A 15,611-nucleotide genomic window follows, 5' to 3' on the forward strand; every position below is an offset into this window, starting at 1 on the left:
CTGACTTAGGACTTAGAGCTTGGTGCTCTGTCCCTATTATCGTTTCTGAATTTGGGTACTGGGGCACTGACTGAAGAGGGTGCTGGAGCTAAAGACCTCTGATGAAACTAAGGATGGTTACCACCTTTTGGCTTTGGCTGATTAAAATTAAAACTACCCATCCTAGATCTTCTGCTTCCTCTCTCTATCTCCTTAATCTTCTACCTTAATTTGTTAAGCATGGACCAACAGCCTAGATAAGTCCATTTCACTAATAAGCATTGCAGTCCTGTACTCCTTGACCATACTATTAGATATGCTAGACACAAACTTACTCATCTTGGACGGGCTGAGGGGCTGGCTGATTTTTTATTCTTCTTCCGTTCTTCTTGAAAGACATATTCTGTAAATAGAAAGAAGAAATGGATTAGACAGTGATTTTAACTTGAGCTCATGCTCAATCGCACGGCATGAATACTGAAAGAAGGAAAGCTTTTTCCTAAACGTTTTGTAGCCTTTCATCCATAAGTGTGGTGTGCTATACACCCATGCACAAGACTCTACTCGACATGGCTTTTAGAATTCCTAGGATACTTTAAAACCTTAGGCTCTGATACCAAGTTTGTAACGACCCGAGACTATCCCCTAGTCAATATATGGTGCTTACGATCCCGAGGGACCATAAGCAAACCCATGAGTTGGTACCTGTTATGAGCACCGAATAATGTAATCATGAAAGTAGAAGAATAACTAAAATTCCATAAGGTCTTAATAATAAAATGACTACTGAATTATGAATCTGGCATAATACTGAAATCTGAATAATCTAAATAGCTAACTGTAGTATCTGAAAAGTCTCTAAAGTGAATACTGTGAGTTGATGGGATAGGTCCCTAACTAACTCTACTAACTACTAAGATAAAGACATGAAGTAATATAATCAGTCCTCGGATGATGAGGACTCACCACTGTTACTGTACTGTTGATGATCTGAGGGACTAAGTGTGATCCGTGAACTGAGCGTCAGCACCTATGATATGATACATCATAGCGCAAAAGAAAGGTATGCTATCAGTACTTTGAATGTACAAGTATGATAAATGAGGTAGGCTGATATGCATGGTTTCATGAAAAGAAATAATAATAACTAACTGATTATACATATAAAATAAAGAGTACTAAGTAGAGAACATCAAATTATAGGTGCTGGAAAAATGGAGAAAAGTGTAAATACCGAGTATGCATGACAGCTTGTAAATACTAAAGATACGTGAAAATCTGTGGACACTGGGGATGTATGACCAAGCATATAACATGGACTGAGAAAAATTTATAAACTGAAATACTGAAAAAATACTGATATCTGTATGCTTTAGCCAAATAACTCTAAGATTGTATAACTAAAATGAGACTGTAACTAAGACTATATCTGAGACCGTGGGAGGTATTATCTAACTGACATTCCCTAATTTGAGATAATAGGGGTCCAACCTGTAACCCTAGTTAGAAGGGTGTTAATATCGTGTCATGGGTACTAGTGATGGTTGTGTGGATCTACTAAACTGGTATAATGTCCAAAGGACTACGGGTGTCAAGCCTGAACTGACGGGTGACCTCTGCAAGATAGTAAAGCCTAATTTGTCGGGTGACTGCTCATATCCTACGTTGGCTACATAGTTCTAAAGTATAGGTACTGCTACTAATGACTCTGCCTATCTGACGGGGAACCCGCCATCCCTGCACTCGCTCGGTGCTAAATCCTTCTCCCAACTAAAAGACACTGAGATACTAGACTGTTCTGAGTTTAATGACTGATATCTGATTATTCTGAGAATGCTCATAATATAATCCGGAGACTATTCTATAATGTACTGAGACTAGACTAAATAAACAGCTATGGTTTTCAGGTATTCAATACCCCCAGGACTTAAAACAATAATTCTGAAAAGACATTAAAGCTTAGGGGACAAAGTAAGAAAGTTTTTATTAAATCAATCACTCTTGTAGGCATTTTATCAAACACTTGTAGTTCATGGTTCAAAATAATCACAAGAATGTCCTAAAACATATACAAATAGTATGAATCCGACATAATAGATTTAAATCATGGTATTGTTCAATAAATAACAACATTAAAACATGGAGGATTAAATAATAACAATAATTTCATGGTAACATGGTATAGAATCATAGTTCATGGAGATTCATGGGTGAAATCACAATTTAAAATATAATAACTTTAAAAGATCACAATTTTATAATTTAAAAGGGTTGCTTAGACTCCATAGATGAAAGGGGTCCATGGATGAACATCTAACATACCTTAATTAATGGATTTCTTGAAGTTCTTGGTGAATTCTTGAGGATTGACCTTGAACTTTAGAGCTAGGATTCTTGATTGGGAGAGAATGCCTTTTGATTTGGGGGAAATTAATTAAAGAATGATTTTTAAAAAAAATTCATGCTTAAATATCACACCTGGATGGACTAAAATAATGGGAAAAGTACTTTTTTATCCCTGAATAAAATATTAATTTTTATTTAATTTTTTCAAAATGGGCACCTGGCGCGATGCGATGCTATTGTGCCATGTCACTGGAAACTAACAACTGGGAACTGGGTTGTCGTCGCAATGCACAATTATCGTAGCAAGACTTTGGATGCTATTTTAGCCAATGCGCCAACATCGCGGAGGCCCACTGGAAATTGACAAACGAGAAATTAGACTGCTCCGCAACTCGCCATGGTCATGGAGTCACACTATAAATTGACAATTTTCATTTTGTCTACCTACGTGACGCGCTAAGGGTTAAAATGATGGTGTTTAACGACTAAAACTTTAAATTTCCATAACTTCTCTTTCGATTATCAGATTTAGGGGAATTTTATATTGTTGGAAAGCTAATTCAATTTTCTACGCAATGGCAGGCTCTAAATTGGAAAATAATAAGTCTTTTGAAAATTGTATATATGAATACTCATGTATTGAGACTTAAATTATGTTAGGGAAATACGGGGTATTACAACTAAACTCATCATAAATAATGTTTTATTTTCTCCTAAGTCTCGGAGAAACTTGATGAGTTGTAAGGATATCCATGAAAATAGTTATCATATCAAGACAATTGAATCTTGAATATCTTGGTATCACCAAGAATGTCTCTGGTCAGACATGTGTTATTGAAAAGTTTCCTGCTTTATCTTCTGGCCTATATTGAACAAAGATTTGTGCAATTGAGGCACATTCTATAGAAAATCGGAAGTTTACTAATTCTAGTACTTTCATACTTTGGCATGACCGTCTGGGACATCCTGGATCTATAATGATGAGACGAATCATAGAAAATTCAAATGGGCATCTATTAAAGAACTTGAAAGTTCTTTCAAATAGAGAATTTTCATGCAATGCTTGTTATCAAGGCAAGCTGATTGTGAAGCCATTACCAACAAAAGTTAGAATTGAATCCCCCGCGTTCATGGAACGGATACATGGGGATATTTGTGGACCCATTCACCCACCTAGTGGGTCATTTTGATACTTTATGGTCCTAATAGATGCTTCTTCTAGATGGTCTCATGTATGCCTTTTATCATCTCGCAACTTGGCATTTGCAAAATTATTGGAACAAATAATACCATTACGGGCACAGTTTCTCAATAATCAAATTAAGTCTATTCACCTTGATAATGCTGCAAAATTTTCATCCCAAGCATTTATTAACTACTGCTTATCGATTGGGATAAGAATGGAACATCCTGTACCCCATGTTCACACTCAAAATGGCCTTGCTGAGTCATTAATTAAACGTCTGCAATTGATAGCAAGACCATTGTTTATAAAACTAAGTTTCCCACTTCTGTTTGGGGTCATGAAATTTTGCATGCTACAATACTTGTTCGTCTTATACGGATAAATTATCATAAGTTTTCTCCATTGCAATTGGTTTTGAGTCAGGAGCCTAATATATCTCATTTGAGAATTTTTAGGTGCGGTGTTTATGTGCCTATATCACCACCAAATCGCACCAATATGGGCCCCCAAAAAAGGTTCGGAATTTATGTTGGGTTCGAATCACCCTCTATTATTCTCTATCTTGAACCATTAACGGAAGATATGTCCACTGCTCGATTTGCATATTGTCGATTTGATGAGATAGTTTTCCCAAAAATAGAGGGAGAAGATAGTGACACCAAATGAGAAATTTTTTGAAAAAATCCATCACTATCTCATCTTGATCCACGTGCTTCTATTTGTGAGCAAAAAGTATAAAAGATTATTCATCTGTAGAAAATTGCAAATCAAATGTCAGACGCATTTACATTTAAAAAGGATCACTAAATCACATATTTTTGTAGAGAATGTCCCAATTCAAATTGATGTCCCTAAAGGACCATCCATTAGTGTCATAGCTAATGAATCTAAAGCACACTTCAAGCATGGCCTACCATTAGGTTCTAAGGAACGAAAACCTAGAAAAAGAAAATTAAATGGTCAAAAAGACACTACGAAAGATCTTCATATGAAAGTTCCAAATTTGAGCAATGTTAATATTCCTGAAGGGATTAATGAGCCTGAGACTCAAGAAAATGAGGAACTATCTATAAATTCAAGTGATGTTGAAACTAATTGAATCGATCTGAAATAGTAGTGGATTATATCTTTGCATATAATGTTGCAACGAAAATCATGCAAGATAGTGAGGATCTTGAACCTCGATTTGTCACAGAATGCCGATAAAGAAATGACTAGCCAAAATGGCAAGAAGCAATTCAATTTAAATTAAATTTACTTGCCAAAAGTGAAGTTTTTGGACCCATAGCTCAAACCTAATGGTGTAAAGCCTGTTGGCTATAAATGGGTATGTGTGTGAAAAAGAAATGAGAAAACTAATATACAAAGATATAAGGCACGCCTTGTTGCACAAGGATTTTTGCAATGGCCCGGTGTAGATTATGACGAGACATATTCACCAGTTATGGATGCAATAACATTGCGTTATCTTATTAGTTTTACTATCCATGAAAGACTTGAAATGTATTTTATGGATGTGGTAACAGCCTATCTATATGGATCACTTGATAATGAGATATACATGAAAATTTTTGAAGGATTTAAAATGCCAAAAACATATAGTTTAAAGCCTCGGGAAATGTATTCCATTAGATTGCAAAGATCATTGTATGGTTTGAAGCAATCTGGACGCATGTGGTATAATTGTCTTAGTGAATATTTATCTAAGGAAGGTTATACAAATGATGAAATTTGCCTATGTGTTTTCATAAAGAAAACAACGTCGGAGTTTGTTATACTTGCTGTCTATGTCAATGACATAAACCTTATTGGAACGCTAGTAGAGCTTCAAAAGGCAATTGATTACCTAAAGAAAGAATTTGAGATGAAAGATCTCAGAAAGAAAAAGTTATACCTTGGTTTACAAATTGAGCATTTGACAAACGGTATCTTTGTTCATCAATTTGCCTACACAGAAGAGGTGTTGAAATAATTCTATATAGATGGAGAACATTCATTAAGTACTCCGATGGTTGTTCGATCACTTGATGTGAATAAGGATCCATTCCGACCTCAAGAAAAGAATCAGGAACTCCTTAGTCCTGAAATACCATATCTTAGTACAATTGGTGCACTAATGTATCTTGTAAATACTACAAAGCCTCATATAGCCTTTTCAGTTAATTTGTTAGCAAGGTATGGTTCTGCTCCTACTAGGAGACATTAGAATGGGATCAAACACTTTACGGTATCTAAAAAGGACTACCGATATGGGCTTATTTTATTCTAAAAATTGCAGTTCCAATCTTGTTGGTTATGCTAATGCTGGGTACTTATCTGACCCGCATAAAGCTCAGTCTCAAATAGGCTATGTGTTCATATGTAGGGGTACTGCCATATCTGGAGACCAACAAAGCAGTCTATCGTAGCCACTTCATCGAATCACGCTGAGATCATAGCTATTCATGAAGCAAGCCGAGAGTGTATGTGGTTGAGGTCCATAATGCATCTCATTCGAGAAAAATATGGCTTGAAATGTGACAAAGTACCCACGATTTTATATGAAGATAATGCAGCATGTATAGCACAACTTAAAGGAGGATTCATAAAAGAAGATAGAACGAAACACATTTCTCCAAAGCTTTTCTATACACATGAGCTCCAAAAGAATGGTGATATTGACGTACAACAGATTCGTTCAAGTGACAATGTGGCTGATTTATTCACCAAGTCTTTTCCAACTGTAATTTTTAAGAAGATGGTGCACAAGATCGGAATGCAATGGTTCAAGGATGTTCTTATTACGGGGAGTTAATACGCGTTGTACTTTTTTTTCCTTACGAGGTTTTATCCTACTGGGTTTTCCTTGTAAGATTTTTAACGAGGCAGCCTATATGCGTATTGTTAGACATTCAAGGAAAAGTGTTATGATATATATCAATTATAGTGAATGTCTATCCAGATCTATCAAGATCTATTTGATGTCTATCAAGATTTGATGTATCTGTGTTTTAGTGTGAAACTAGAAACAAATTTTTCCTATAAATAAAAGGACTTCCTTCATTGTAAATCATCCCTCAAGAGAAATAAGAAACTCTCTTTATTCTCTCTACTTTTCTTCTTTATTCTTTATTGTTTTATAACAGAAAGGAAAATATACCGTATTGAAGTAGAAGTACTTTTTTTATGACTAATGAAAGGGGCAAAATCAAAGTTAAGCATGTTAGATATTTTAAACATAAATATATTGATTAATTCAATTAAATATTTAACCCATTTCCAACCTTGTAAAGTATAGCTTGGAATGATTTGATTCAATTATTCATCTTTTCAATTTATAAAAACAAATCAATCAAATAAAAAAATGAAATAATTTCGAAAACTTGACGCAAAGGAAAAAAAATTAACTAACAAAAATAAAAGTAATTTAGATAATAGAATAAAGAGTAACAGCAACTCACTATTGAACTTCTAAATGTTTGAGAAGGGAAGGGGGATATATTAGCAATATTAAAAGTAAAAAGTTGTAACTTGATATCAGATGGATATATGTTAAAGAAAAATAGTATAATATGCACAAGTGCATAGTGGTACCCATGGCCTGATGGTCATGCCTACTTCCCCTATTTAATGGACTTGAAGCAGCATAAAGAAGAATCTGTTGTGCAGTTTTAGACTCGAACTCGCGACTAACAACTTGTTGCGCAGTTTTAGACTCGAGCTCGCGACTAAGAGGCAAAAAGCTTGCCCCTTTCTCAGTGGCGTTATGGTAGTTGCTCATACACAGGATGCCGAGTTAATACTTATCTAAGTATATTATACATATATACACAAAAATTTCAACCGAGGTTTTGAAAGTCGTGGCACCCTTAACCCTAGGAAAATACTCTTATTTGGTGAAAGCGAAAGAAAAACGAATCCACCAATATAGATTATGGTGGAATATTCAGGATTCTCCAACCTTAACTAGAATTTTCGAGTTCTACAATATAAAAAAATATTATTAGAGCATTGTCCTAGGAATATGTCTCATAATGTGCAAATTTATATTAGTCAAATTTTAATACAGAACATAGTGAAAAAATTTAAAAAAAGAACTAAATGAAAAGAATTAGATCCATTAAATACAAATTTAAATACAAATTCGAATTAATCAAGCTTTGATAAATGTAAAACATTCCTCCACCCCGCTCAACCCACCCCCAAACCCCTTAGCCCCCAACCCCCCAAAAAAAAAAAGAGAAAGAGAAACATAAACCAAAAAAATCCTAAATGAAAAAGAGCGGACCAACCAAGGCCCTATCAGAAAGTGTCCCCCAATCTCACCCTCTATCAATAATGAACACAAGATTACAAGAGGAAAGTTCAGACAGAGCCACTGTACATTTGTATTTTATATTTGCCATACCCCAATAGGCTCTTTCTTCATTTGTTTTCATACAGTACTACTCAATGTTCCTTGCTTACATGTGTATTTCTGGAGCTCTGCAAAATTGACAAACTCTCTTACAAGTATTCTCCTCATCTGGTATGGACTTTATGCTCTAAAATATCCTTTTTTTAATTTTTGTGACGGATCAACTTGCGCGCAGCACGAGTAGTCTTAGATTCTTGGGTTTTTAGTTTACCTATCAAAAATTTGAATAGTTTTTAGTGGAATTTTCTTGTATTTACTTTCTGGTTTTCACTTTGGTTAACTGAAATTAATGTTTTTGTTGGGGGTAAAGATGGTCAAATATAAGAAATTTGACCTTTTCCCTGTTAAAAGCTTGGATCTTTATGTGCTCATCTGTCCCAGTTTACGTGTCTTAGTTTGACTGGGTGTGGAGTTTGTGAAACAAAAGGATACTTCTAAATCTTATGGTCTTGAATTACACATGTGTGTAAATCATCTGGTCTTGAATGTTGGAATTGGAAAAATTACTAAATATAGAAGCAGGCACACTTTTTGGGACAGACCAAAAGGAAAGTAAGACACTTAAATTGAGACACAAAGAGTAGTTTTTAGTGAACTATTCTTGCATTTCTTTCCAGGGTTAACTTGATTAGTTAAAATTAAAGTTTATGTTGGTGTTTACTAACTTGATTAGTTGAAATTGAAGTGTATGTTAGTACATTGGGTATGTTGTTGTTGTTGTTATTGATGTTTATTAAAGTTCTGAGGTCAAGGTTGTCGTATCTCTGAAGTATGACCTGTCGTTATCATCTCATTGTTTGGCTTTTGGTTCTTGGTATTGAAATTGATATGCTAAAGTTGGTATTAGGCAAGTGTGTGACTAGGAAAAGTGAAGAGGATTGAAAATGCTGTAAGGGAAATCAACCGATCTTTGTATTTGTGCTTCGAGTGTAACATGTTAAAAAAATGGCAACATGATGCACAAAACTCTGGTCCTCTTGGGATGAACACAATGTATTTGAGGAAGTCCACAAACACTTAATTTTGTTTCTCATATTTAGAAGAAATTTAGGGGTTGGGAGCAGGGCATTATGAGCAGCAGATGACAAGTAAACATGGTTGAGACATACTTGATCCTTATAAACAAACTTAGTTGTTTGTTGCTGGTTAGAGTTATGCAAGTATTACTAATGCAGGAATTGGAATTAGTTATGTAGGTTTAGTTATTTCATGTTCTACCCTCCATAATATTACTGATAAAATTGACTCATAACTTATACATGATTTAATTAATTGAGATTGTAAAATGATAACAAAACAACGTACTCGGTGTGCTTAATTTTATACAAAGCAACCGAAAGCTACCAAACAGGTATTTGCTATGTCAGTTTTAATACATGAATACTTTCCTTCCTAACCAGCAAGGCAGCAACAAAACCACCCCTTTTGGGTTGAGGATTGTGAAGAAAAACTTGAATTCATATAGCAAGTTGTTTAGTAGATTGTAGTTTGGGAGAACTAGGGGTGTTAAATTGTATGTTGTGAAAAGTGAATACTGATTCTTGTGATGGAAAATAGTGAATTGCTGCTTGTGCTATGATCTATTGGTAAGAGTGAAACGTGTGATACTTGGTGCACGTCATGGATCCGAGCCTTGCAGCAGACAAAAGCTTGATATTTAACTGGGCTAGGGTAGAGGGGTGGGCCCATTGATTGCCGAGTTCAAACCATACGTCAATAGCCTTAAGGGATTTCTCGGTTATAAAAATTGAAAAGAAAAGTGAGTTGGCTCATTGAGAAGGCAGAAATAAGACAAATCTCCCTCCACTGCTTGAATAATTTAAGATGGATGGTTTTTCATTCATTACTGAATGCATAAGGAGTTTAAGTAATAAATGAAGACTTTTGAAATTTGTGGTCTTAAACATGTCCTATATTTGTGTGCCTATAAAACCTTTGAAACATGTACCTGTTCAACATGCCATAACATTTTTGTGGTTATAGAACTTCTAATTATAGGCAAAATGGGAGATGTAAAGTTAATTGTTTTTAAATGTTTGGAAATTTCTTGTTCCTTTTGGATGAACCAAAAAGAAATGTGTAACACATAAACTGAAATTGAGGAGTATATATTTTTCTGTTATGTTCACGATTATTGGTGTTATTTTTATCATCATCTACACATGTACGTGCAGGTTAGCATTCCTGTATTTGAGTTGTCAAGTTGATTTCCTCTTTTGTACTGTCTTTAGTTTAAAAAAAAAGGGCAGCCCGGTGCACTAAAGCTACCGCTATGCGTGGTGTCTGGGGAAGGGCCCCACCACAAGGGTGTATCGTACGCAGCCTTACCTTGCATTTCTGCCACAGGCTGTTTCCAAGGCTTGAACCCATGACCTCCTGGTCACATGGCAGCAACTTTACCTGTTATTCCAAGGCTCCCCTTCACTGTCTTTAGCTTCCAAATTATAATAATTATTTGGTTTTATCATTTTGCAATATCCTTAGATTAAAATGAGCACCTTAGATGTCGCCCGAGCAGAGCTTGCACTTGGAGTATTGTATTTGAACAAAGCAGAGGCAAGAGACAAGATATGCAGGACTATACAATATGGTGCAAAATTCCTGAGTGACGGACAACCTGGGACTGCCCAAAATGTTGAGAAATCAACTAGTTTAGCAAGGAAAGTGTTCCGTCTTTTCAAGGTCAGGATTGTGGTGTTGAAGTGTGTGACCATGTCTCTAAAAGCTTAAGCTGTTAGAGAGAGCACACTTTTATTTACTTAATTATATCTTTCAACACCCCCCAACCCCCACCCCACATGCGACTTGATTTTTTCCCATGGGTCAAGCATATAGAAATTCTTTTTCATAATGGGTGAGGGTGAGACTCGATTTGAGGCCCTCTGCCTGCTCTGCTACCAATTTGAAGTTTGTGACCATTTCATCTAAAAACTTAAAGCTTAAAATTGTTAGAGAGAGCACACTTTTATTCATTTAATTATGTCTTTCACAATGGATTTAATGGATTTTCATGATAAGAACAACATGATCTGTTTTAGGGGTAGCAAAATTTCTATTCCAAACTCTCATTTTGACGTTCATATTATATCTTATTTTATTCTGCTGTGCTACAGTTTATCAATGATTTGCATGTTCTCATTAACCCAAATGCCCCAGGAACCCCACTTCCACTCATCTTGTTGGGAAAGGTAAAGAATCAGACTTTATCCTTTTGGTTTCTTGTTAGTTCATGTATTTCCTTTCTAACAAACGTCTTGATTTCAGTCAAAAAATGCATTACTATCAACTTACTTGTTTCTGGATCAATTTGTCTGGCTTGGAAGGTCTGGCATTTACAAGGTATCGAATTACTTTATATCATTAGTCCTTGAATTTATTATGAAGATACTGAAGGTGAAAATTTCCTCACATTCTTTCGTTTGTTTATATAGAACAATGAACGCACAGAGTTGATTTTCAGGATCTCTTTCTATTGTTGGATGGGATCCTCAATTTGTACTACCTTGGTGGAGGTCAGTTCCATAACATGTTATTTTCCTCATTGAGAAATTGGATTTATTGCTATCGCTCCTAAAATTTGGTTTGAAGCCATTCTTTCCTCACTTTTTGTTACACCAGATTGGGGAACTTGGAAGGCTTTCGTCATCAATGAAAAAGTTAGAAAAGGAACTAAAGAATACCGATAAATATAAGGTTTGGCAATTTCAAGCATTTTCCATTGTTACTGTTGAAAATTCTGCTTGTAGATTGTTATCCTTATAGTGATGTTTGGTGAATCTTTACTGCAGAATGAGCAATACAGGAGTAAGCTTCAAAAGTCAAATGAAAGATCTCTATCCCTCATTAAGGCAGGCATGGATATAGTGGTTGCTGTTGGATTGCTTCAATTGGCACCCAAGAAAGTCACCCCTCGTGTAACGGGAGCCTTTGGATTTGTTAGCTCGCTGATTTCATGTTATCAGGTGTATATTAATTCGTACGACAATTTCTACATTTGTTTTCTTTTCATCACCTATGTTTTTTTAAGCAAATGTTTAGTAAAGACGATTAAAAATGAAAAGATAAAAACAAACAAGGGGTGCCTCCAAGCTTAAGCGCAAAGAGTGCAACACTTGACTGTGAGTTATATGCACGTAACCAATTCAAACCCTGTCTCGGATAAAACCTGATACTTAGGTTGGGAGGAGGGTAGAGGGCGGGGCTTATACTCCCCGTAGTTCTGAATCTGTAGCCAACTGGAGTCGAGCTAGAAGCCCACCAGGGATTTTTTCTGATAAAGAAACAAGCTATAACAGGGTATAGAATAGGGAGAAACTTTTGAGGTAGAGTTTGTAAAACTAAATCTCAAGAGTAGGATTCCTTTAAGAAAGAATGAACTAATTCTTTTACTCAATTATCCGTAGCACATCTTCTGGTACTGAAATGTCTCATTTTGCTCGTGCAGTTGCTTCCATCACCACCAAAGGACAAAGCATCTTGATAAAGGTTTGACGCTGCTCAAGAATTTCCCAGATCACCAGAATAAGTAATTAGAAGTTATCATATGCACGCTGGTGGTGGAATTACTTCTTGTTTGCTGAATATTTTATATCGGTACAGGACTTTAAATAATTGTGTTTTAAGTTTCTTAGATTTTGCTATTGACGTTAAATAATTATGCGTTTTTAAGTCTCTTATGTCTTGTGATCTACGTTAAATAATAAAAGATCTTAAGTTACGTATAGTACTAAATAGTGTAAAGAAAATTTGTATACCATAGCACGTTTGATATGAGAGTTACTTGTTATCGATTAACTCAACATCTTTCGTAGTTCGTACACTTGCATCATACAATTAACTTGGATTCAATATCCAAGGGTAATTGTTGCCTAAGTTTACTATGGTTCCATTTTTAATGTCAGTAAAATATATGATCTTAAATCAAGCCTATATACTATTTATCGTATAAGGCCTTATTTGTTTACACTTAATGTATAAGGCCTTATTTGTTTACACTTAATGAAGGTATGAATCTGAATGGTTCAGATTTCAGATCATTAAGTATATTTATTTTTTATTAAGATTTTAGCTTTAAATATGTTTTAATCATTTACATATGGAATCAAGTCTTAATATTATTAAGAAATATTCTTGTGTTGGATAATATTCACCACTACTCTATCCACAATCATCAGTCACTACCATTGCCACCTCTGCCACCATCACCATTGTCAACCATCATTAATCGCCACCACCAACCACTTCCACCATCACAACCACCATTGACAACCAATATCGGTGCCAACTAGTATTGTCAGCCGCTACAAAACCTACCACCTTCAGTTATTTTAATTATATCCACCGCTACTACCATCGTCAATGCTAACACCAATTCCAATGTCACCACCATCATCAACCACGACTGACCAATCTTTACATCAACTCATCTATCACAACTAGCGTCCCAGATTCTTAATACATCATTAACTTTCACACATTCTTCAGCCACCACAATCATCATTGTCATCGGTATTGCCATTTCCACCAATACTTTAACCACTATCATCAGTACAATCTATATCTAGTAACAACCATCTACACTACCACAGCTAACAATATCTTCAACTACCATCAACACATTGTCAAACATCATGCATTCATTTTTCAGCCATCGCAATCAATAGCTTCAAAAACTAACATCAATCAACCTCACATCACAACCACCACCACCATCGCGACCAATCGTCATCGTCATAACAGTCACCACAATACTAACCATCTCTACCATCGCAACTATCAGCAACAACATTACTAGTCACTAACATCAATCATTACCACCACCACTGCTAGTACAAATCATCTCTACTATCACTAACAAACATAAATATTTTTTTCCCATCAAATAATAATTTTGTTTTATTAAATTAAATATTTTCTTAATATATAATTAATTTTTATTTGAATTATATTTTTATTATATATACAAATAAATTAATTTTGCACATTCAGATGTTGAAAAACAAATAATTTTTAATCATTTAGTCTTCATATCTAGAGACAATATCTTAATCACCCAAATGTGCATTCAGACTCAGATCTCTGAAACTTAATAAAAACAAATGAAACCTAAGACAGAGATTTGCATTAGTCATATTTAGTCGCAAGTAATCAATTTTGCCTCTTTCTAGCCAAATTACTAACGTTCAAACTATTGGGGGTCATGATAATCCCTGCTTCCAGTCTTCCTTCAAAATGATCTTTACTTGGTGCTTTCGTGAAGATATTAGATATCTACATCTCAGTTTCACAAAATTTTTAAACATCTTTCACAAATTTTTTAGACATCTCCCCCTTCTCAACATTTTATTTGGGAAAGCCTTACATCAATGTACTTTGTTCTTTTGTGTTGACAAGAATTCTTTGCTATGTTAATAACACTTGAGTTTTCACAAAACACGGGCACACAATCAACATGGATCCATAATTTTCAACGTTACTTGATCAACAAGTTGTGCACAACATGAGGCTGTAGCTGTTGGGTTCAATTGGTGTGAATGAAAAATGGAGGGACACAATCCTTCGAGGAAAAGATACACTATTTCGGAAAAGGGTAACTGTTCAGTCAGTTATGACTGTTCAGAAAATACGTGTTGTTTCGAAATGGATAGATATGACTATTCCGAAATGATACACCTTTCCGATGAACCATTTCCTCCTTTCCGAAGAGGCACTTCATGGCTATATAAACCTGCATTTTTTCCACAGGTTTAGTATGAAAATTTCTGCATAGAAAAACATTTCTCTTGCTTCTAAAAACTCCGTGTGATCATCTCCTGTTAAGTGAGTTCGAAGACAACCAGAAAATTTGAGGTACCTCTACATTCTAGTTGTGAAGCCATTTTATCCTGTGAGGAAAATTCCCCAACCTCGGGTACTTGAGGGAAATTATTTCCTTAAGGACACTCCGTGAATTCGAAGGACTTGGCTTATTCTACTTCATCTTTTTTAAAAAAAAAATAAAAATAACACACTTCTTTGAAAGATTATTTTGATCTTCTGTTGAAGGTGTTGGAAAACTTCATAAGTGTTCTTGATTTGTTCTTGAACTCGTGTTGAAGTAGTTTTGCCAAAATACAGATTTTGTTTACCCGAAACAACAATCTTAAAGAAATAATTTGGAAAAAAAATATTTTTTTACTCATTTGGTGAAATTTTCTTTTTTACTAATTTTTTTTCATAATCTGTATTGTTTGGTTTCTGGAGATTAAAGTTTTAAGCTTTCTACTACGTTTGAACTTAACAAGTGATTTACAACAACAACAACAAACCCAATATATTCCCACCTAGTGGGGTCTGGGGAGGGTAAAATGTATGCAGTCCATACCACTACCTCCGGAGAAGTAGAGAGGCTGTTTCCTTAGACCCCCAGCTCAACTTATCATGTAATTCAAAGAAATAAAATTTTCATCACAAGTTAAAGGTCATTCGGTTAATGATTGGAAGACATAAAAACTTCATCGTTAAACTAGAAACAAGTAGTATTTATAAGTTGCTACGAACTAGTAATAAGTATAATTTTATACTAAAGTTGACTGTCTTTTTGTGATATAAAAAATGACTACAGAAGGCCATGTTGATGTTGTGACAAGTGTGATAGCAACTAATGTTGCCACTACCAATCGCACAAATGCGCCACCCTTTATGGCATTAGCGGAAAAGCCTGAA

The 15,611-nt window shown here is 35.1% G+C and overlaps 1 protein-coding gene across 1 annotated transcript; it reads left to right on the forward strand.

Moving 5' to 3' along the window:
- The first annotated feature begins 7,738 nt into the window (after window positions 1-7,738).
- LOC107845467 (peroxisomal membrane protein 11C) lies at window positions 7,739-12,633 on the forward strand. Its single transcript, XM_016689812.2, has 8 exons — window positions 7,739-8,018; window positions 10,392-10,589; window positions 11,021-11,095; window positions 11,172-11,246; window positions 11,339-11,419; window positions 11,526-11,600; window positions 11,696-11,869; window positions 12,352-12,633. Exons 2-8 carry the CDS (start codon window positions 10,398-10,400, stop codon window positions 12,385-12,387), a joined length of 708 nt encoding a protein of 235 aa, XP_016545298.1. The 5' UTR covers window positions 7,739-8,018; window positions 10,392-10,397; the 3' UTR covers window positions 12,388-12,633.
- Window positions 12,634-15,611: the final 2,978 nt, after the last annotated feature.

Source organism: Capsicum annuum, chromosome 10 (assembly GCF_002878395.1).
Source record: "Capsicum annuum cultivar UCD-10X-F1 chromosome 10, UCD10Xv1.1, whole genome shotgun sequence".
NCBI lineage: Eukaryota > Viridiplantae > Streptophyta > Magnoliopsida > Solanales > Solanaceae > Capsicum > Capsicum annuum.